This window comes from Podarcis raffonei, chromosome 1 (genome assembly GCF_027172205.1).
Source record: "Podarcis raffonei isolate rPodRaf1 chromosome 1, rPodRaf1.pri, whole genome shotgun sequence".
NCBI classification, from domain to species: Eukaryota; Metazoa; Chordata; class Lepidosauria; order Squamata; family Lacertidae; genus Podarcis; species Podarcis raffonei.
In genome coordinates this window covers 64,379,591-64,403,262 of record NC_070602.1, presented here as the reverse complement: position 1 = coordinate 64,403,262, position 23,672 = coordinate 64,379,591, and the positions used below count along the sequence as shown (strand labels likewise).

Sequence of the window (23,672 nt, the reverse complement as noted above, 5' to 3'; positions counted from 1 at the left end):
ACTTGTGTAGATGTATCCTTATTTTACTGGTTTGAATGTAGTTTTGGAGCCAAAGCTTGAATCCTGCCAACTGTTTCCATAAGACTCAGTCTTGCTGCTATTTTGGGTATTTCCTGAGCATTGATCCCAAAATTTTCATTGCCTGGGTAAGTAGAACCAGCTGTGATTTAGGCACCCAGGACAAGAAAGCAAAACATGTGTACTGGTTGCCCTCTATCAACATATAATGAAAGAGGATCTTTTGTTGTCTATGAAGATGCCTTCCACCCTGCCCTGTCTCTAATGACAGAAAGCTATCTGGGAGGGTCACAAAAGAAAGCTTTGCTCTTCTGTAGAAAGTTTATGTATGCAGGCTCCATAAAGAAAAACAGATGAGCAGCGAAACTAGGGATGGTGAAAATCCGACCCCACATACATTCAGTTGTTATCTTACGAAGGTGATTGGGGGAAGGGGATAATAGAGGTGTATAACATTATGCAGAGTGTGGAGAAAGTGGACACAGTTGTTTTTCTTCCTCTCTCGCAATACTAGCTCCTGGAATCATTCTATGAAGCTGAATGGTGGGAGATTCAGGACAAACAAAAGGAGGTATTTCTTCATGTAGCACAGTTAAAACTATGGCATTTACTATTTACTATGGCATCAACTTAGATGGCTTTAAGTAGGGTATTATACAAATTCATGGAAGAGGATTAGGCTATTAGTGGCTAGCAAGGATGGATATATACTACTTTCAGGATCAGGGGCACCATGCCCCTGAAACCAGTTGATGGGGAAGAGCTATTGCCCTGAAACCAGTTGATGGGGAAGAGCTATTGATGGGGAAGAGCTATTGTTGTCATTTTCTCTTGAGGGCTTCTCATAGGCATCTGGTTGGCCACTGTGGAAAACAGGGTGGTGGGCCTTAGTCTGTTGAAGCATTTTTATTCTTATGTCCAGACTGGGCTTCTGGATTGTCTGGATTTGAACAAATTATATGCCCAAATTAGTCTCAGATGTACAAGTTGTGTTGCAATATTGGTGGCATATGATCTGAGACTTGGGTCCATACAACCAGACACATGGGTTGTGATAACAATGCCTGAAACTATGAAGTTTCCTGGTTTCAATAATTTGGTTAGCAGACACAAAATGCCTGGTTGAGGACTGTCTGCACAAATTTGGTTTGGCACATCTGTAGGAAATTCATTCGTCAGGTTGTCTAGTTCTTTCTGGAATTTCTTAGTAGAATTTGAGGATAGCTAAGATTGCGGGATAAATTATGCTTTTGCTGATTACCTCAGCTTGGGCATAGCAGCAGCAGAACTCTATGTAAAAATCTAATAGGTGTCCGAGCCTATGAAACTTATGAAACCACTTTCCATGTAGTATTTGACTGCACAACTGACATGCTAATGGGAGGGAGAGAGATATTGCATTTTTCTTATGACATCATAATGTGGGTTGAGTAGTTAGATTTTTTTAAAAAAAATACTTTCATCCTGTAAAAGAAACACCACCCTGAAGACAAAATAGCTGATCATCTGAAAAAACTGAGAAACTTCACACACACATCAGCAAAAGGCCCAGGATCACTGTTTCCTGAAGCTAGAGAAAGATTGGGACATTGCCCTCAGCATTGAATATATTTTCACCAAGGAGATATAGCTACAATTAAATCCATTCTAAAACTATTGTTTTGATCATCATCTAATTACTACGCTAATTCATGTACCAATAAAAATTATCAGGGCTCTCAGATTAATTTATCTACATCAGATTACTTTAATACTGGTTGTCTCACTTAGGATCACTATCCCCCTTTGTAATATAAAGCTTATCAAAGTTTCTGCTCTGCTCTGAAATTTAAAATGGTGTGAATAGCAAAAAAAAAAAAAAAAAAAAAAGGGATGACGTTAATCAGGTTTAGAAAACCACATGGCTTCATTTTTCAAAATTCTACACTATTATTTGGAAAAAACTCTGGTAAGGATGGTAAACCGGTAAAACTATTTTACCTCTTTTTTTGGAATGGAGCAATAAATTTTACACATGCATACACACTCATTATCATGGACATGCAATTGATAAATTGTGCAGAAGGCCAGGCGCATGCAAGCTGGCCCTGTCCGCATGCCTCTTGTACATGTCCCTCCTGCTGAATTCCTTACTTTCCTGTGCTGTGGGGAGAAGGTCTGCATGGAAGTTGCACTCAGATTCAAATCAACTTGGGTAGAAGCCCCATGCAGATCTCTCCCTGTACAACAGGGAAGGGCTGGGGACAGAGCAGAAAAGTGAGAACCACATAAAGATATTGGAGGCAAGGACTACATTCACATCCCTAGCCCTGGCTGCACTTTGACATTCATGTGTTCAGGACAATGATTGAACACTTTTTTTTTACGGCAAACTAAAATGATTGGTGAGGAACTCTTATGCATCCACACCATTAGATATACCAGCCACAGCTTGTACTGAGCATGTGAAATGAGTTTAATATTTGAGCAGCAATAGTCAGTATCAGTAAAACTCTTGGGAGCAAAGCCAAGCACATGATAGACTGCTTTGCTCCATTACACACAATCCATGAGCTGGTTCAACGACAGTTCTAGTACTTTTAGCTACTTTCTGAGAACAACGTACATTCCTGTCAGAAAATTGAGTTAGGCCTGAAGTCTAACTAAATGGTATTACAGTGTTTTAATATATATATTTGCCAAAGTAGTCAGTGATTAATGCAAGAAAGAATAAACCAAAGCTCTCCGATTCCCATGAAGGTGTAATGGCAGAACACCTTTTCTCTTGCCTTTGTGTCTTGTGTCTAAAAAGATGCTATTATGTTAACTGACAAAGTGGGCAACAATTTAAGTCAAATTTTATGACAGCATATATTTTAGAAAAAATAATTTTCAACGGAAAGGAGGTGCTTTGCAAACTAAATAACCATATCTAAATAGTTGCTTCTGAAGCTTTACAAGTAACTCAGGATTAACGCTTACTTTTACATCTTTTGTTTCTATTTTTAACTTCTCTGTTCTATACATATTAATAACGAAGGCAGGTTTTTTGTTCATTTGATTGCTAATAGGATTAAATATCTCAGATGTCAAATGCATATTTGAAAATCCCCTAATTACATTCTTAAGACGATAAACTATTGATTGCCATATTGTGACTCATAAAGAATTTAGTTGCTAAACTTCTTTTCTACAGCATATGCATTCATTTCCTTGCCAAATAACCTGGAGAGTACCAGAAAAACCAGGTAACCAAAATATCACTTCATCATGGAATATGTTATACCCATTCTTCGTTATTGTTCAGTTTTGAGAGTCAAAATGCAAATAAAGCATCACAATTGCTCCAACTATGTATTAGACCATTGTAAATCTCCCCTTCCTGGTAAGTTGCTTAATCAGTTGGTTGCAGCTCAAGTTCAGGTGTTTTTGAACAACACATGAACCAGGTGCAATCTTATTTCTGGTACAGGTTTGGTCACTGTAACTGACAACCTATACCTGGTGAGGGACGGGAACAGCGTGAGCTTGTTCTGAGCTTAAACTAGACATTTCTAGCCAGGGTTGCACTCCACCTAAAAGATCACAGGAAATTGCACAGGAAATTTAAACATTACAAAATTTGCATAATAAAAGAGATAATTATTTCAAGGTAAGGGACATGATTGTAACACACAATGTTAGGGAGTAGATAGGATTTATTGTTGGTCACCCTTCTTTCTTTGCTTGAATCATACAAATGTAATACTTTGATTATGCACTTTTTGGTGACAGGGATATTGCTAAAATTCTTGCAGACTGACCTGAAGCTAAGGAATAGGAAAGTATAAGGAGTTGGACCCAGACTTTTAAGTGACTTTTGCCAATTCCCACACCCCCTGCAGCCCCTAGCACTACTTACATTATTGTTCTTTTATTAGCAATTGCTTGATTTACACAGTCGATGCTAAAACTTCTTTATGCAAAGGAATTATATTTATGGTTATTACCGAATAAAATGGCTCACTAGTACTACATTGTCGTATCATAAATAAACATCACTACACTACAATAGCACTAATTGAAATGTGCAAGAATTCAAAGTCTACAGGTTTACCATGAAGGAGTGGGAGGACACACAATGACAGATCTTTATAGCAGAAACTTGCATTTACTAATACTGATAAATGTTGCTCACCTTTATAATAGGATTATATACAAGCACTCAAGCACCAGTGTTTTCTACTAATGAGCACCTGACAGCTCAGATTCCGAATACTAAGGGCATGCAACAAGGCAAGATAAGAAAGTTCTATATTACTCTACGGTGTTTTTTTATCAAGTTACCTTGAAAATTAACATTATTTCTGCGTGTATTTCATAATGTTTTAAACAGAAACATATTTTTTAAAGCACATTAAATTAAGCATTAGTTTAAGTCTACATCTATTTACCCTGCAAAAAATATTCTAATGAAATATAGAATTACAGTGGTACCTCGGGTTTACAAATTATAGAAAGTTGCTAACTCATGATTTCCCATTTTATCAACTGATTGTAAACATCACATATAGACAAAGACCACAATTTAAATAACCTGTTGCACAGGTTGAAAGTGTCAACTGCACACAAAATTGGCTGCAAGTCACCTTAGATCTAAATCATGTTGAGGCTTCCACCTGCCCTGGAATCTTGCTTTGGTCCTTCTGGAACAAGGTGGGAAATGGCACCAAGGGCAGTGAAAAGAAGAGAAATTTGGCAAAATTGCAAAAAATTGCCACAACCAGATCAGAGTCCCTTCATTATAAGATTGAGTTTAAGGATTCTTCTTTGTAAATAGTATCCATGCCTACCCAGGTTCCTCACTTGAGCCTGTGTCAAGGAATAAAGAGCTTGAATTCAACAAAGTCAGACTTTGCAGGAGTAGTGGAACTTCTACTTGTGCAACAGGACTTCTCCACTTCCTCCCCCTACACCCCACATCTGTTCTGTGCCCCCCCCCACTTTCTGGAGCAGATTTCGGAGTGACACAACGATGGGGGATGGGAAGTCCCATTGTGCAAGTCATTCTGCTCTCACATTTATTGATCATTCCAAAAGTGTAAACAGCCAAAATATTTTACACATAGTTGTAAATTCCATATACATTTGTAAAAATTGTATTGTTTAATGCTTTCAACAGCCATGGCACTTTTACTCCAATTTTATATCATTAAATATAAAGGAGAAAAGCAGTAGGTAAGAGGACTAAGCTGAACTTGAGGACTAAGCTGAACTTTTCCCTATCTCAATGTGTATGTGTTATGAGTTTGTGGGTGCCAGACTCCTTTAAATTGCTGGGTTCAGTAGGTGTTAGAATTTAAGGTTTGAGGTGCTAAAACTGGGTGGCAGCCCCTGAAAATCCACGCCTATGGGGTGAGAAACCCTTGCAAATGGTGTAGGATATGTTGTGGGAGGGTGTAGACATATGGGGGAATTGGTGGAAATCCACTTACCTGTGCTAATGGAATAGAAATTTAGGATTCAAGCCAGTATTTGGGTGCGGCTAACCTAGTTCCCACAACACCCCACCCCTCTCTTTGAATATTATTATTTTTCTCATCTACATCAGGAATAACTAATCACTCAAGACATTGTAGAAAGTAGTGTTAAAAAGAATTTTTCATTGGCACAGGTAAGTTACTGTGTTCCAAGCAGATGCTGAAGTTAATGATTTTCCCAAGTAAGAAGTGAATCATTAATTGTATAACCATGGCAATGATACGTGATCCTTAAATTCCTTATTTTAACTTTATGTAAAAATTATGTACTTTGCTATATGAGTTCTTACTAATATAAAACAAGATTCTAGTTTCTTTAATGAATTGCCTAAAAAAATCATTGCAAACATAAATGGCATTGATATGGAAAAATTAAAGGTAACACACTGAAAAAAATGAAGTGTTTTTTTTTTTTTAAACCTCTCTCCTGTTTCTACATGCTTGGTTAAAAGTCTCTTGACAGAAATAAAAAGATCCTCCCCAGCATATGGAGGAGTTGCTATGCCCTTCCGGGGATGGTCTGTAACTATGTTCACCTCAGGCACGCCAAGGAGAGGTGAATTGTCAAATGTAATTTCAATCACTGGGTGGTTTGGTTGAGTCAGATTAGTTGTATGCAATCATGATAGATAGTTTATCCCAGCCCCAAACTGCCACTTGGGAAATCTTGCACGCAAACGAACAGAAACTCAGTCATTATTAGTGTCAAGAAGGTATACAGAGGCAAAATTTGGTTGGCAGCCAGGCAAGATGAATCAAGGCGAAAAAGTGACCAATTGCATGTTCAAAATGGAAATTGATAGGCACATTGTAGTTTGGGGAGGTTTTAAACACCAGAAAAAGTCATATATTATTAATTGTTCAATGATTAATATTTTAAAAGTGTTCTTTATGGAGAATTTTCTTAAAAAGTCAATGTAAATTAAACACATTAGTGTCCCAATTTTTAAGCCTTTATGGAAAGAACTGTATTGTGGCAACACAACATATATATTTTATGTAAGAGTATAAAACTAGTCTGCAAGTACAAACATTTCCCCCAAAAATGAATCATAGGAAAATAATTGCTCATACTAAAATGTTTATATCAGTATCATTCTGTTTATCAAATTTAATGGATATTTCAGTTTGATGAATCACTTCGTATTAGAGAGGTCATTTTCTATATCCTTTTGTAAGTACTGCTTAATAATGATTTGCCCTCCAAAGCTATCAGTGTTAGAGCAACAAGATGTTAAAACACTAAGGTGAGTAATCACCAGGTTGGTCCATTAGCAAAAAATTACTGGGAGAAAAAGCCATCAGGTTTCATAGCCTGAAGTGATATGCTCTGACAAATCTAACAGCTCTTTCTATGTCATTCCTAATGCACTTGTCACTCAGTATTACCTATCCTCATTAATGACAATGGGAAAGTTTATCTTGGTAACACGTTTTAAATCATCCACTCTTTACAATGGGACCATGAAATCTCTTATAAAACATGAGGCGGGAACTACATTGACAACAAAAGCTCTTCCTGGCAGCTTTACTCTTAATTCCTGTTCAAGGAATAATCTGTTTATCATAAAATCATACAGAACAATATATTAAATGAAATCTGAAACAAGAATAGGTAGTGTGATTTTCAAACACATAAGTATTTTTACAACATTGGTACTAGGTTACAAACGTTATTTTAAACCAGCATAATTTATATGGCTCCTTGCTTCATCTGTAAATGACAGGATCTGAAAACTATTTTCCTGGAAATTCAGAAATGCTTAAAACAAAAATGCAAAAAGCACTTTTATTTATTTCCTCACACTATATTCTGCCTTTCTTCTTAATTAAAGTACAAGGTGGCTAAAAATACAAAATAGAACAATCACAATAAATAAGTTATTGTTAAAACACAACAAAGCATGATATAAAAAAAGGAATAAAACAGCAACAAGAGCCAGCAAACTGCCAGTTCCATTCCAAATGGTTAGACAAAAGAATTTTTACTTTACTCTTAAATATGGCCAATGTATGAATCATAGAGTTGGAAGGGACACCAAGGATCAACTAGTCCAACCCCCTGCAATGAGATGTCCAGATGTCATTTGGGTGGGAGTTTCATAATGCTCTCTCTTGTGTCATTGTCAAACTAGTAGAATATAATGCTCGGCCAACAAGAAGGGTGTCTCTAGCTGATCTTAGTAGTTGGGTGGGGCAATACTGGAGAAGCACATGGGCCCCAAATCTATCACTTACAACTTCAATTAATCCCACTAGCTCACAGGCAGCTAGTGAAGAGATCTGAGGACCAGGCTAATGTGATCTGCTCTTGCTACCCCAGATAGCAAATGGGCAATGGCATCCCACACCAGCTTCTCCTTCTGGACCACCTTGAAGGGGAATCCCACATAGAACACATTACAGTATACAGGAGGTTATCAGCAGATGGGTAACTGGGGCCAAACTGTTCCTGTTCAGGAATGGTTGTCGCTGATGGACCAACTGAAGCTAGACATAGGTGTTGCTCATCACTGAAGTCACTTGGGCCTCCAGCAACAGTTTAGAATCAAGGAGAACTCCAAAGTTATGCACCTGGTCTTTCAGGGGTTGTGCCACACATTCAGAACAGCTTTCTCTCTAATTCCTGGTCTTGGGAACCACTGACCCACAGAGCCACTGTTTTGAGAGGATTCACTTCAGTTTAATGGCCCTCATCCAATTCATCACATCAACACTCTCTTCTTATTCAGACGGAATGAGTAGTGCCGGGTATCATACATATATTGCGGGTATTGCACTTCAACCCTTGTACGGATTTGTTTACTTAGTAATTCATAAATCCCTTGCAAATTTTCAAATATTTATTTAACTTGTTTAAAAAAGCAATATAGCACTTCCTATTTAAAAAATTCAAAGCTGTGTATTAAAACAATAATAAAAAAACAAACAGAAACAATAATACATGATTTCTGATAATATAAAAATCACAAGAATACAGTAACCATAAAAGCTGACTGCACCCACCAAGCAATATTAATGGCTAGGAAATGCCTAGGCAAACAAGTATGTTTCCCACATGCTTTGGAAACATAATACTATTATTGTATGCCCTATTTCTGAAAGGAGGATGTTTCACATGATGGTTGGTAGTACAACTGTGAAGTGGTCGCATCATGGATTTTTGAAGGCTGCAAATTATGATCTTACTGCAGGGTTTCCCAAACATGGGTCTCCAGCTGCTTTTGGATCACAACTCCCATCACCCTTAGCTAGCAAGACTAGTGGTCAGGGATCATGGGAACTGTAGTCCAAAAACAGCTGGAGACCTTGCCTTACTAAATTGGCAGGTCTATGTGGTAGAAGGCATTTTCTTTAGTAACCTTAGACCAAGTTGTAAACCAACAGTAGATCCTTAAACATGGCTTGGTAACAGATTGACAGTTAGTCCAGTTTCTTTAACAGGTGTTACACGATCATGTTAGGGTGCAAACAAGCTCCTGCATTTAATACCAACTGCATAATCTTATTTGTTTGTATATTTATTTTTTTATTTGTATACCACTCTTTATCCAAAGATCTCAGGGCAGTTCACAGCACTAAATGCAAAAACTGAACCAAAAACAGAGCAAACCAATAACCGCCCCCCTCACAAACACATTTAAAAGGACATAGAATAGCCCAGTTGAAGAAGAACATTTTTGCTTGGGGGCAAAAGATGTACAGTGGTACCTTGGGTTAAGAACTTAATTCGTTCTGGAGGTCTGTTCTTAACCTGAAACTGTTCTTAACCTGAGGTACCACTTTAGCTAATGTGGCCTCCCGCTGCTGCCGCTCAATTTCTGTTCTCATCCTGAAGCAAAGTTCTTAACCCGAGGTACTATTTCTGGGTTAGCGGAGTCTGTAACCTGAAGCATCTGTAACCCGAGGTACCACTGTATAATGAAGGCGCCAGGCGAGCCTTCCTGCAGAGAGTATTTTACAAATGGGAAGCCATTGCATACAAGGCCTGTTCTTGTGTTGCCATCTTCCAGACCTCTTGCAGAGGAGGCACATGAAGAAAGGCCTCCGATGATGAGATGATAATCGCAGGGTCCAGGTCAGTTCATATGGGGAGAGACGGTCCTTGAGGTATTGCTGTCCTGAGCCATTTAAGGCTTTATGGGTCAAAACACTTTGAATTGGGCTGCAAAACTCATTGGCAGCTAATGCAGTTCGGCTAGGATCAGTGTAATATGCTCAAACCATCTTGCCCCAGAGAGCAACCTGGCAGCTTAATTGTGCACCAGCTGAAGTTTCTGAATTCAGTGCTGCTCTCTGGAACTAGACCATAGGTAGGAAAAATAAAGAACTGGATCTTTGAAAATATGTCAAATCATTTCGTAGACATCCATAAGACCTCTAGTTAGAGGGGTATGCTGGAGGCGGGGAGACTTGCATCCAGAAATATGCTAATTAACAAATAACCATATGCATTGGCCCCCCACTGGCACAAGGCCTCTGTAAACTGCATGGCAGCATATATATCTCCCTCTTGTGCAGATCTCTGGAGTTTTTAATCTTCATAATATTAATAGGCTTGTGCTTATTTTTACTTTTTGGTCTAGTAAATGCAGAATGACTTCAGACGTGATGCAAAGCATCTCACAGAAGCCCAGTAAAAGGAAATCTGAGCCATTCATACAGAAGAGATGTGTCAGATCCAAAGTCAGCTGTAGTTTATATTTGATTCAAAAACAAAGGAAGCAGGAAAACCATTGCTATGAATGCTATGGCCATGCTACATCAAATTACATATTAAGTAGGTTCTGATAAGAGAACTGCCAATTCAATCTACTTTTAGTCAGCTGGAATGCTTACTCTTAAAGGGAAGAAAAAGCAATGTCAGGCAAGATATGTGACCCACGTGTAAGCAGGTTTCCACACAGGTATTGCTAACTGGATCAGGAACTAAGGCAGTAAATTGGATGTGCATCCAAGCATGGATGAGGTTTATCCACCATGTGTCGCTTTCAATTGGATGTGTATTCCAGTCCATATCCAGATGTTCATCCCTAACCATATATAAATACCCTTTTGAATAGTGACAAAAGCCAGTAAGATGCATCATCCTTTGCGCCTCATACTGTCCAGCCCTGGAAAAATCCAGTTATTATTCTGCAACGTTCTGAAAATATTTTGGATATTATTATTTTTTACACATCATTAAGCATTAATGCCTCAATGTGCATAATAAAACAAAAAGTTACAAGAAAAAAGTGGCTAAAATGTTGTTGGCATCCGTCTGTATCGAAAGTCAGTGAAGTGTGCTGTGGGAGGAGTTATACTCAGATGTGTAAAATAAAATTTACATGGACTAAAGCTATTTTTAGGCTTCTGTCCTATACACGCTTAACTGGGAATAAGCTCCAACACTGGGGCTTACTTCTGAGTAGATGTGTACAGGATTGCACTCTAAGATATGTAAGCACTCACTTGTCTTATATCACACAGGGAAGCTCCTGGTAGTTATCTATTGCAATACCTTCCCACATTTAATATTTATGCTGCCTCACAATCCATTCATTTTTAGAGAGAATTAAAGAAGCAGCTATAATAACTCTGCCAATAAAACTATGGGGATGTTATCTTTAGTTCTGATGATGCAGACCCAAGCAGAAACAGCCATGGCCATGGCATTGCTGTGCTCATGAAGAACTAAGCTACATGCCATTCAGCCTTTTGAAGCTACAGTATTTATGTATTTATTTATTTATTGGCACTGCATGTATACACAGTCATGCACGAGTCAATCACAAGTAAGTGGGGGGTGCCTGTTGCTAAGAATTAACAACGTTATTAAGACAGACTATTGGATAGGTTATGGAACACATGAAAACCAACTGAAACTGTTTGTTCCGACTACGGCAGACCACATGGCTACCTACCTGTAACTGTTCATCTAATGAAACTATTAACACAGAGGGAAAATACTCTAATATGGAATATGTGTACCTGGAGCTTTGCATGAATGAAAACTGCTTATCTGAGCATGGGAGGCAGATTGAAAGTATATGGGTAAAAATTGTAGGAGAGGAAAACAACAGTGATCTTACTGTAGGTGTCTGCTATGGACCTGCAAGCCAAACTGATAACTTGAATGATGCCTCCCTGCCACAGATTTCAAACATTCAAAAAGGAGAGATATAGTACTCATGGGAAGTTTCAACTACCCCAATATGTGTTGGAAGTCAAACTTTGCCAAGACTGTAAGGTCCAACAAATTCCTCAATTGACTCACTGACCACTTCATTTCCCAGAAGGCGGAAGAAGCAACAAGGGGGTCATCTCTCTTGGACCTGGTCCTCACCAACAGGGAGGAACTGATTGAATAAGTGAAGGTACAGGGAACCTTGGGAGGAAATGGTCAGGCCTCTGGTTTCATTATAAACACGCAAGGGAAAGCTGAGTGTAGTTGGACATGCATGCTGGATTTCAAAAAGCTTAAGGAACTACTGGGTGAAGTCCCAAGGAAACTGAGATGGCACTGGCTGCCTTACACTTCCTACTCAGATTATTCATAATGGTATTGGACCTGACGCAGGGCTGCTTGTTCCTGTTCTGCTTAATTAACATGAGAAGCCCTCCACCACATGGGAACAGACCATGCTTTGGCTCCTCTCCATGCCAGCATTAAACCAAGGAAACTGGTTAAAACTGGTGAAGAGCCACAATGTGGACTCCTCCTGTATTTATATTGCTGTAATTTTTATTTTCTTTAGTTGTTAAATATGTTTCACCATCCTTTCCACAAAATAGGTTGAGAAAGATTGAGGCAGTTAACAATATTAAAGTACAGATGGATAAAAAAACAACTGAACAACTACCTAAATAAACTTAAACTTTATAGTGGCCATAAACAAGCAACCCTGAATCATTTGCCTGCTGTTAACAGGTGAACAGAGAAGCATCTATACAGAACTCCCTTGGAAAGTCACAGAATGTGAGAGAACCTATTCAGAAGGTCCACTCTCAAGTCCCTACCAAATATTCTTCAGATGCTGGTGGGAGAGAAAGAAAGTCCTTTCCCAGAGATCCAAACTGGCTTATATGGGAGAATATAGTATTTCAAATAACTTGGTCCCAAGTGGCACAAGACTTTCTAGGTCATAATCAGCACTTTTGTGCTTGGAAATAGTCTGGTAGCCAGTGAAGCTGATGTAACAGCAATCTGGCAGACCCACAATGAGTTTGTTATGGTAGTCTAAACAAGATGTAACTAATGCATGTGTTGCCACAGCCAAATCAGACATAGAATCATAGAATTGCAGAGTTGGAAGGGACTCTGAGGATCATCTAGTCCAACCCCCTGCAAGAATATGCAGCTGTCCCATACGGGTATCGAACCTGCAACTTTGGTGTTACCAGCACCACACTCTAACCAACTGAGCTATCCAGGCTGACATCTCCAGGAACAAGCATCATTGGCTCATTAGCTTTAGCAGTATCAAAAGCACTCCTGGTTACTTCAGTTGATATGGGCATTCATGTTCAGGGCTGAAACCAAAAGTAAAGTGAATCTACCGTATTTTTCGTTCTATAGGGCGCACCGGCCCATAGGACGCACCTCGTTTTTTGGGGGGGGAAATGAATAAAAAAAATTTATTCCCCCCCCCAGCCGCGGCTGCCGCCCCAAGCCTTGCGCACACCTGCCCGAAGCACGGGGCGCCCTCCGGAGGGCTCCGCATGCTTCGGGGTGCAGGCTGCCGCCCCAAGTCTTCCGCGCCCGGCGGGAGCTCCCGCCGGGCGCGCAAGGCTTGCAGACACTCGCCCGAAGCACGGAGAGCCCTCCGGGGGGCTCCCCGTGCTTCGGGTGACAGGCTGCCGCCCCAAGCCTCGCACGCCCGTCGGGACCTCCCGCCGGGCGCGCAAGGCTTGCAGACACTCGCCCGAAGCTTCGGGTGACAGGCTGCCGCCCCAAGCCTCGCGCGCCCGTCGGGACCTCCCGCCGGGCGCGCAAGGCTTGCAGACACTCGCCCAAAGCTTCGGGTGACAGGCTGCCGCCCCAAGCCTCGCGCGCCCGTCGGGACCTCCTGCCGGGCGCGCAAGGCTTGCAGACACTTGCCCGAAGCACGGAGAGCCCTCCGGGGGGCTCCCCGTGCTTCGGGTGACAGGCTGCCGCCCCAAGCCTCGCGCGCCCGTCGGGACCTCCCGCCGGGCGCGCAAGGCTTGCAGCCTGTCGCCCCAAGCACGGAGAGCCCTGGGGGGCTCCCCGTGCTTCGGGTGACAGGCTGCCGCCCCAAGCCTCGCGCGCCCGTCGGGACCTCCCGCCGGGCGCGCAAGGCTTGCAGCCTGTCGCCCCAAGCACGGAGAGCCCTCCGGAGGCCTCCCCGTGCTTCGGGCGACAGGCTGCCGCCCCAAGCCTCGCGCGCCCGTCGGGACCTCCCGCCGGGCGCGCAAGGCTTGCAGACACTCGCCGGGGCTGCAGGCTGCTGCCCGCAAGCCTTGTGAGCCCGCGGGAACTCCCGCCGGGCTTGCAAGGCTTGCAGATAGCTTCCTGAAGCCTGGAGAGCGAGAGGGGTCGGTGTGCACCGATGCCTCTCGCTCTCCAGGCTTCAGCGAAAGCCTGCATTCGCACCATAGGACGCACACACATTTCCCCTTCATTTTTGGAGGGGAAAAAGTGCGTCCTATGGTGCGAAAAATACGGTAAGTCTCCAAAAAATGTGCAACCCTATCCAAGACAGGGTGAGGTCCCACATGATCTTGGTGGCATAGGAAGGAGTGGCAGTGCAGCAACTCCCCAGTTTTAAAACTCCATCCTTAGTAAAAGGTCTATATATCTAAAGACTGAAAGGACGACTGTATCGATTAATCATACTGTACTACAGCTTTCAGCTATGATAATGCTAATCATGAGGCACTGATATAAAAGCTGCCCTACTGGGAAAGTGTTCTCTGTTAAGATGTTTAAATTAATCCCTCACAAGGAAGACACAAAGAATGGTATTTCATTCTGCTTCCTGGTTCAATGTTCTTGAGCATAATCAAGGAGTGATCTGGACAGGCTGACGAAACCTTTCTCTGTCTTCTTCATCTGACAAGACTTTTGTGTGTGTGTGTGTGTGTGTGTGTGTGTGTGTGTGTGTGTGAAAACATACATAATGTATTATTTGTTTTTGTTGTACAGTTGTTATATAGTACAGATGGCTGAAAATAGCACTTCAATTTAAAATTCGCACTACTTTTTGCAATACAATTTGAGGAAAAGGAGACTAGATCAGATCAGAGAGCTGCAACAACTGTGGAGGGTTTTCCATATGTAATTTGAAATGACATAGGGCTGGTTCAGAGACCCTGAAAAATCCTGACCAGACAAATGAGAATTAGCAACATGGAATCAATTTCATCAAAACACCTTGCTTATGAACCTCCCTGAGGTTTCTTCTTGTCAGTGGAGAGAATACTTAGCTAGATGGACAACTTGTCTGATGCAGAATGGCAATGCTTATGTTCTCAAGGGAAGCCTATTCTGATAGGCAGGTATTCTGATGGACCAGCATAATATACAGAATACATCCCAAAATGAACTGAAGAGCAATGCTGTAAAGATGAGAAGTGAAGTATCAAGGATGATGACTGGGTATGGGAGGGATGGCATCAGTATGTTTTCCCTACCTAGGGCAGTACGGTATTCAGAAAATAATTTCTTCATACTTGGGGCTGAGCAACTTTCTTGGCTACACCCCCATCTATTTTTTGCATACAACCACAGGGCAATACTGCACAGAAAATAAAATTGTTGCTTTTTAATTGATTCAGTCAAAGGCATCCAGGGATCACCTGTGATGCGGCAGTGGCTACCAGGGAAAGGGCTTTTCCATAGTGTCATCTCCGCTTGGAAATGTTCTTCCCAGGAAAGGTTGCATGGACCCATTTCTCATGTCTTTTCAACATTAGGCAAATATATTTTCACAGGCTTTTAAACTTTTAAATTTATATAATTTTGCTTGATTTGTGTGGTCTTTTTATATATTGCTGCTGTTTATGATTATTTTCTTTACATTTTATTGTAAGCTGCACTGACACCTTTATAGAGTAGGGTGAACATCTTAATAATGACAGTTGAAAAGACAAAAATTGGTGTGTATTATTATTATTAGTAAGTTTAAGTTTTGATACCACACTTCATCTGAAGATCACAGGTTGGTTTACAATAAAAAAACAAACAAAAATAACCACAATAACAAACAAAAGCAATACTCCCCTCAGTTTAAAAGGCCATAGATGGTTTAATTAGAGGCCTGGGAGAGGAGGAATGTTTTTTCCTGGAAGATAAGATACCTAACAAGGGAGCCAGGCAAGTCTCCCTGGGGAGACCATTCCACTAATACAGAACCACTGCAGAAAATGCATTGCTACCCTCCAGACTCTTGCAAAGGAGGCACACGAAGAAGGACCTCAGAAGATGATCACAAGGCCTGGACTGGTTCATATGGGGAAAGGCGATCCTTGAGGTACTGTGGTCCTGAGCCATTTAAGGCTTTATAGGTCAAAACCAGCACTTTGAATTGGGCCTGGAAATTAACTGGAACCTAGTGCAGTTGTGCCAGGATTGGCGTTATATGCTCAAATCATCTTGCCCCAGTGAGCAATCTGGCCGCTGAATTGTGTACCAGCTGAACTTTCTGAGCTATATTCAGAGGCAGCCCACAAATATATTGCATTGCTGTAATTTAACCTTACCAGAGTGTAGATGACCAAAGTCAGGATATCTCTGTCCAAATAGGGGCACAGCTGGGTCACCAGCTGTAGCTGATGGAAGATGCTCCATGCCACTGAGGCCACCTGAGCCTCAAGCAACAGCAATTGATTTAGAATACCCCCAAGTTGCGTACCTACTCTTTCAGAGAGCAGGCAACCTCCCATCCACCCAGTCTATGGAATTGCCCACTAACAGTGCCTCAGTCTTATCTGCGTTGAACTTCTATTTGTTGGCTCTTATCCAGTCCATTACTGAAGCAAGGCAACCCACTAGCACATCTACCGCCATGCCTGCAGATGTAAAGGAGAAGTAGAGCTGTGTGTTATCAGCATATTGCTGACAATGTACTCCAAAATTTTGGATGACCCTGTTCAGCAATTTCATGTAGATGTTAAATAGCATGGGGATAAAATTAAACCCTGAGGAACCCCACCTTGAAGGCTCCATGGGGCTCAAGAGCTCTCCCCAAGCAGCACCCTATGGAAGTGACCATCCAAGTAGGACTGGAACCACCACAACGCAGCGCCTAACTCGGACAAACAGCTCCAGTACCATGGTCAATGGTATTGAAAACTGCTGAGAGGTCGAGGAGAATTAACAAGGACACATTTTTCCTGTATCTCCCAACAAAGGTCAAAATAGTGTGACCAAAGCAGGTTCTGTGCCAAAACAATAACAGCAGTAGCAGTGTAGTATAGGTCAAATTAAAACAAGGGGAAAGTAACACACAGCAGAAACAACATAAAGGAAATTAGCTTAGAGCTGCATGCCATGGATTTGAAAAAACAAGCCTGGTAGAATTCTTCAAGTTAAGAGCTTCAGTCAGAAAATACAGATAAGTCTGTATAGTAGATTTCAATATGTGATGATACTATGGTTTTCAAATTCAATGCACACATACTATTGTATTCTTAATGTTTCTACACATCAATATGCAGATGAGGGAAAAGGAACTGAATTTCACATATTTTGGTCAAAGCAATGATAGTCTAAAAGTAGTAATTCAAAACTTTGGATGAAGTGTAGTCAGTATTTAAAAACCATTTATTTATTCAAAACTTCTGAAATAATGCATTTCATTTTTGACAGGCAGTCTTTTACAATATTGAAACCCAATCCTTGATTTCATCAAACCTTTCATATTCTGTGCCTTATTCCTGGAAGGCTTATGCCAAAACGATTTAGTTTGATTTTCTTTAACAATGGTAGGTTGGCTTGACAGCATCTGACAAAACAATTCAGTGAAGTACTGCATACCAGGTAAAAAGAACCTGAACTGGCTAGTAGATGAAATAATGCCGAATGGGACATGCAGGTATGAAAGAAAAAATCCTGTAGGTACTTTATTGCTTTAAAAAGATTACACTTAATTTCAAATAACTAAATTTAAAAGTTATTTCATACCTGCAAATTTTTATCTACCATTTAATTCTTTTAGTTTGGTGCCTTTAACTTAAGTACCTATTGCTCCATCCAGTCTAAATGAATGGGAATAACTCACAACTAAAATGTCTTTTGGTTTGGTCCTTTGTCCTTTTAAAGTGAGAATATACACTGTTGGGAGAAATGGTTCCTTTGATTTGCTGCCTTCTATCTCTTGAGCTGAAGTGGAAACTCAGGAGTGTCATGTTCATATAAGGATGTGTTTCTTGTTATAGAACAAGGAAACATCCAACGTGGCCTTTATGTTTCATGTGAACCTCAAAGCTCTTTCATTTCCTAAAGGCAAAAGCAGCAGTAAGTTACTACATACTAAATGTTAACACCTTCAGACGTGTCCACACAATGTCTTTAGTCCTCCAATATTATATAGGTTTCCTAGATAACACACAGCCCATACTTCCTTTCCTTCTATAACAGTTTCTTGACAGTAGAGACCATAACACCTTTCCCCCCCGCAGAGGTTTTATGACTGGGTTACTAGGATTCTCTTGGTTCTCATAGTGCTAAATAATGTACCTGTGAAAAGCAGGTCTAACAGCCTGAAGGCTCTGTGAGAATAGGGAATTGGGGCCCTCAGCTGCACTCAAATTGCCTGGAGCTCTTGCTACAAAGGGAAGCTGGGGAATGCATTGGATGGTCCAAGATTTTTCTCCCCTCAAATAATGTTTATATGGTGCATACAGTTCAAGAAATTAGGTTTTTTTAAAGGAGCTTTAATAGCAACAACCATCTCTTGGTCAGTCTTAACTTTCCATGTGTACTTTAAAGAGCTCTCAAATCACTCCCCCAACAAAGTGGCACTGCATAACAAACTTTGTCACAATGGTAGCATTCTGGATAATCCCAGTGTGGTGCTTCTTACTGTATGAGTACTCCCTTAGTGAACACAATGAGAACATGCCTTTTTGAAACAAAACAGCATTGTCCAATTCTAGCAATTTGTACCACTACTTCCAAAGTGATATTGCATCTACTAAAATGCAAAAGTCTCCATTTCATGGCAAGCAAGGTGGATGCAAAGCAAAGCAAATACTACCACTTTGGCAATAACTACAATTCCAGTCAGAGGTACAAAGAAAACTCAGTGATGCTTTAAGACGGACTTCAGCAGGGTTTGCACTTAACATTTTCTGTATTTTACTTTAAGACTCTTTCAACATGTCTTGCAGTGTTGTGAAAGAAGGATTGCCATTTTCTTATTTGTAAAGATCTTCTAAATAAAGATACTTGGTCCATAACAGTATAGGGGACATTGAAGTACTCAAAGCTGATGGGCCATAAATAGACACCAACAAGCTGTGCTATTTTTCTAGAAAAAGGAATGAATGCCTCTATATCCTTACATGTTTCCACTTCCCTGAGTGGTGTGGTTTTTAACAGTGGGTGATTCATGGACAAAGCCCACTAAATGCAGCCTAACATTTTGCTTCTCCATAAGGTACAATATCAATTATAATACCAAATCAAGGTGTAGCATACAGGTTGCATTACGTACCAAGCAGTTCCTAATTTAGATCACGAGCTTGCTTAGGCAAGGGTCAACCTGTCATTGGCAATATGATGGTGGTACTGATGTTGCTGCTCATCCTCACTATCATCTACTTTACAGGGTTGCAGAAAGGCTTGAAAAAAGGACAATATGGGGAAAACCTTGAACATTCTCAGTTGCAGTATACAGAGCTCCTCCAGACCACCTATTTCTTGAGCATTCATCCTGTTTTGCTTGCACAAAGCTTACACAGAGGTTTGTTTATCCCTGGTCTTTATTGGGAACTTGTGCTTCTTTACTTGTGGGATGGTCATATGATGACCAGCATTCATCCTGATTTGCTTATGGGGTTTCTTACATTAGTTGTTCATTCGCCCCACACTTTTCTATGCATTTCCTCATCACTTTCCTAACCACAAAAAGTCCAGTGCTGTTGGTTTTTTTAAGTGGATGTGTTGCGTTAGGGTGCCAGAGTCCTCTCAACCACTTTAATTGTGCAAACCTGAAGTTCTGGTATGTGTTGAATACCATAGGGTACCTTGATTTCAGTAAGGCTTTTGACAAAGTCCCCCATGATACTGTTTTGAGGCAGCTGGTAAAATGTGGTTTGAATGAGGTAACTATCCACTGTTAGGTGGATTTGTAGCTCGTTGACTTTCTGAACTCATACTCATTACTGGTTTCCCGTAATGGAACGGTCTCACTCAGAGAGCTGTGGACTCTCCTTCCTTGGAGATTTTAAAGCAGAGGTTTGGTGGCTACCTGTCATGGATGCTTTAGCTGAGAGTGCTGCATTGCAGGGGGTTGGACTAGATGACCCTTGGGTTCTATGATTCCTCTTTTGATGTCATTTCAGAACAGCAAGAGGCAGGATGTTATTCAATAAAAGGTAATGTTATGGTCGTTTGATTGTTGTTTTTTTAAAAAAACTTTCCCCCTGGTTGTATGAGTTAAGGAAAATAAGTTTTTCCCAGTTGTCTGACAACAAATTGGTAGGCATCTGCCGTGTGTGTGTGTGTGTGTGTGTGTGTGTGTGTATGTGTATGTAGAATGCTATAAGAAGAAAATAATTACTTTTACTCACTTTCCAGACATATTAGTCTCATGATTGGGGGTGTAGGGAGTCCTTTGTATATGTAATCCCAATAGGGCTTACTTCTGGAAAGATCTGCACAGGTTAGGGAATTCTAATCTGAAGTACCCATTGCAAAAACTAAAGCAGGGTAGTCTTTATTCTGAATTAGTTAATCTGCAACACTTTTGTCTCTTGCTTCATACATCATCATTTGTGGTTCCGCCCACTGCCAGCATGTGCCCCAATAGATCAACTACAAGGGAATGCAACCCTTGACAGAAGAAATGTTGCCAACTCCTGTTGTACACCTTTAGAAATATATTTTGTTCAAAAGAAAAACAAGAAGCAGATTCTTAGAAATCAATTATGTCCAATTTACTCTTTTAGTTATTCAATGAGAAAATAATACAAAAATATAATATCAGATGTAGTTATATAGATATTGATCACTGGGAATCTAGAATAATTCAAGTACAAATTTTGCCCTGGAATCATAGGTCAAAGCACTTCCGTTTTCCACATTCTAGAAACTAGAAATTATTGACATTAATTCATTAATTAAGTGTCGTACAGTGCAGTCTGTAAATATCTAACTCCTAAAAGCAGGAAAAGTATAGCCTTTTCCAGTCAGTCTTTGAATACATGTATAGGGGTTAATGGGGATTATGTATGCTGTCTTCACCTAATTTTTATGCACCTTCACAACTGGAACAGAACCTGTGTGTGTATATCAGTTCCTGGAAGTGTGAACCATGCAAATACACTTTTATATAGACAGACACTGTTCCTACCTTCAGGGTGGGGCCTACCACAGTAATTCCCCTCCCACATGTTTAAATCACTGCAATAAATTCCCCTGGAAATTGCTCATTACAATTCTAGTGATAAATAACGTTAATCATACTTAGAGTAGAACTACTGAAATCAATTGTCTTAAGTAACTTGTGTTGGTTGATTTCAGTGGGTTTACTATGAATATGACTTAACAGATAATCCTTGTATTTTTCTTTACAAAAAAATCTGTGATTATGTACTTTACTCTGTACAACACAGCTGGGTAACCTGTGAAAATGCTGAACAGTATCTGATCATACTATGACTTCTGCACAGATTACACTCCCTGCCAAATACTGCTTTTACATAGTACAATATATAATAATATATAGGGGAAAAAACTATTTTTTTCTTTTAAAAGGCATGAAAGGGAAGAAAAAAATACATACTAAGGAGGAAACCAAGTGTTCAGGTTATTTTTAGAGGTAAGGAAAAAGGAACAGTCTCTCTGGTGATTGCAAGTTCTACCATGAAAGGCCACTGACAATGTAAGTCCCACCATGGCATCAGATGGAATGAGATTTGCATACAACAAGCAGTGTCTATGCATGCCAAAAGAATTCCCGAAGCAAGTTTCTAATGCAGAGAGTACCTATAAATTGGAGATTGGTCTTAAATCCAAGCTAGTGTATCTTTCATCTTTGTTGGAAGCTGCCCAGAGTGGCTGGGGAAACCCAGCCAGATGGGCGGGGTACAAATAATAAATTATTATTATTATTATTATTATTATTATTACTATTACTTTATTAGTCAGCAAGGTAAACTGAATAGAGCAGACATACTCTTATCACAATTGCCTATATCAGGGGTCAGCAAACTTTTTCAACAAGGGGCCGGTCCACTGTCCCTCAAACCTTGTGGAGGGCCGGACTATTTTTTGGGTGGGGTGGGGTGGGGGAATGAACGAATTCCTATGCTCCACAAATAACCCAGAGATGCATTTTAAATAAAAGCACACATTCTAATCATGTCAAAACACCAGGCAGGCCCCACAAATAACCCAGAGATGCATTTTAAATAAAAGGACACATTCTACTAATGTAAAAACATGCTGATTCCCGGACAGTCCGCGGGCCGGATTTAGAAGGCGATTGGGCCAGATCCGGCCCCCGGGCCTTAGTTTGCCTACCCATGGCCTAAATCATTCTACTACTATGCTACTGAAATCTCAATAGATAGCAAGTAACACAGAACCACTTGTAGAAGCTCATGGAACCATCTAGCCATTATATGGGCCACTGATGCAAGGTCAAGTTAGCCAAGACTTATATAGATGGTATAAATGATAGAAGTGTTGATCATTTTTGCAGTCAAACCAACAATTATGTTTTGCCAGCCAGGCACACAAAGGGGCTGAGGCTCACAGAGCTTTCCTGTGAATTTGCTAGAGAGAACTCTATGAGATCAATTCCTCTGCTGCCTTGGCAGGAAGCTGTAACACCACATACTTCCTTTCTGCCTGGCAGCCTCCCTTTCTTCATTGTGCTTCCAAACTGACCATACATTCAGGTTTGAGCTCTGCAGCTTAGACACCACTTAAACTTACATTTTGTTATTTTGTAATTTAGGTATTAGTTACAAACCTGCTTTCATAATTGCTACTGCAAACAGCTGCTTCAAGACTTAGGCTATGTCAGTAAATGTAACTTTTATTTCTTCACAAATCAATGTTTGTGTGATTGTTGTCTTTAAGGGGGAGAAAAGGGGGAATACCAGGAAAAACGATTCTGCCTTAAAGCATCCTGGATTGTTGTTTCTAGAAGATTAAATCAAACTTGTATTAGCTTCCAATTTTAAAGGAAGCAAAGGGTGGTACTCTGCCAATCTCACGTGAGAAAGGAAGGATAATAACTTAATAATATTCCATCTCCTAGTGTCTAAATCCATTCCCACAAACCATGACTGATACTTGATTTTTTTTGGTATGATGAAAAATGACATCCATATATTTTATGTGGCCTCCTTCAATGTCTGAGCATGCAGCTGTTATAGGAGTCAAGGGTACTCTCCTATTGACCATCCCTTCCTGCATGTATCCTTCCTTGGACTAAATATAATGCAACACAAATTCATGCAGATTGTTTTATCTTCAGTGTCCTCAGTGCATGTTCTAAATTGTCTTTTTGTTTGCATAATTTTATTCTACCTTTTAAAAATAATAATTGTAATTGTGATTTCCACTGAAGATAATTAAAATAATGAGATGCAAACACAAAATAGTTTTACATGCCTGTACAAAATAACATGTAAGTCTTAAAATGAATTAATTTTATTCATTTTTGCCTTTCCTTCATGCTGTTTTAAACAACTAACAACAAGTTACAGTCCATCAAATCTAAGTAGCCACACAGCCCAAATTAACCATGTCAACTCACAAGTAAGTCCTACTGAATTTGGTAAGTAACCAAAGTGGTTACTCCCAGGAATCTGAAAAAGTGTGCATGCACATGAAAGCTCATACCAATAACAAACTTAGTTGGTTTCTAAGGTGCTACTGGAAGATTTTTTTTATTTTGTTTCAACTCCCAGGAAAGTGAGGTTAGGATTGCAGCCATATATACATATATCTTAATTTTAAATAACATATTGTAT

At 40.2% G+C, this 23,672-nt stretch overlaps 1 protein-coding gene across 2 annotated transcripts in view; it reads right to left on the bottom strand.

Moving 5' to 3' along the window:
• Positions 1 to 23,672, bottom strand: part of ELP4 (elongator acetyltransferase complex subunit 4) — a 148,081-nt gene that overhangs the window by 45,389 nt on the left and 79,020 nt on the right. The window contains exon 10 of one of the 2 annotated variants that reach the window (XM_053389901.1): positions 16,391 to 17,958. The exons of the other annotated variant lie outside the window; for it this stretch is intronic. Coding sequence (XP_053245876.1) covers positions 17,941 to 17,958 — 18 coding nt within the window. The 3' untranslated portion in view covers positions 16,391 to 17,940. Of the gene's footprint in view, positions 1 to 16,390; positions 17,959 to 23,672 lie in introns of those variants that run through there. 2 annotated transcript variants of the gene reach the window in all.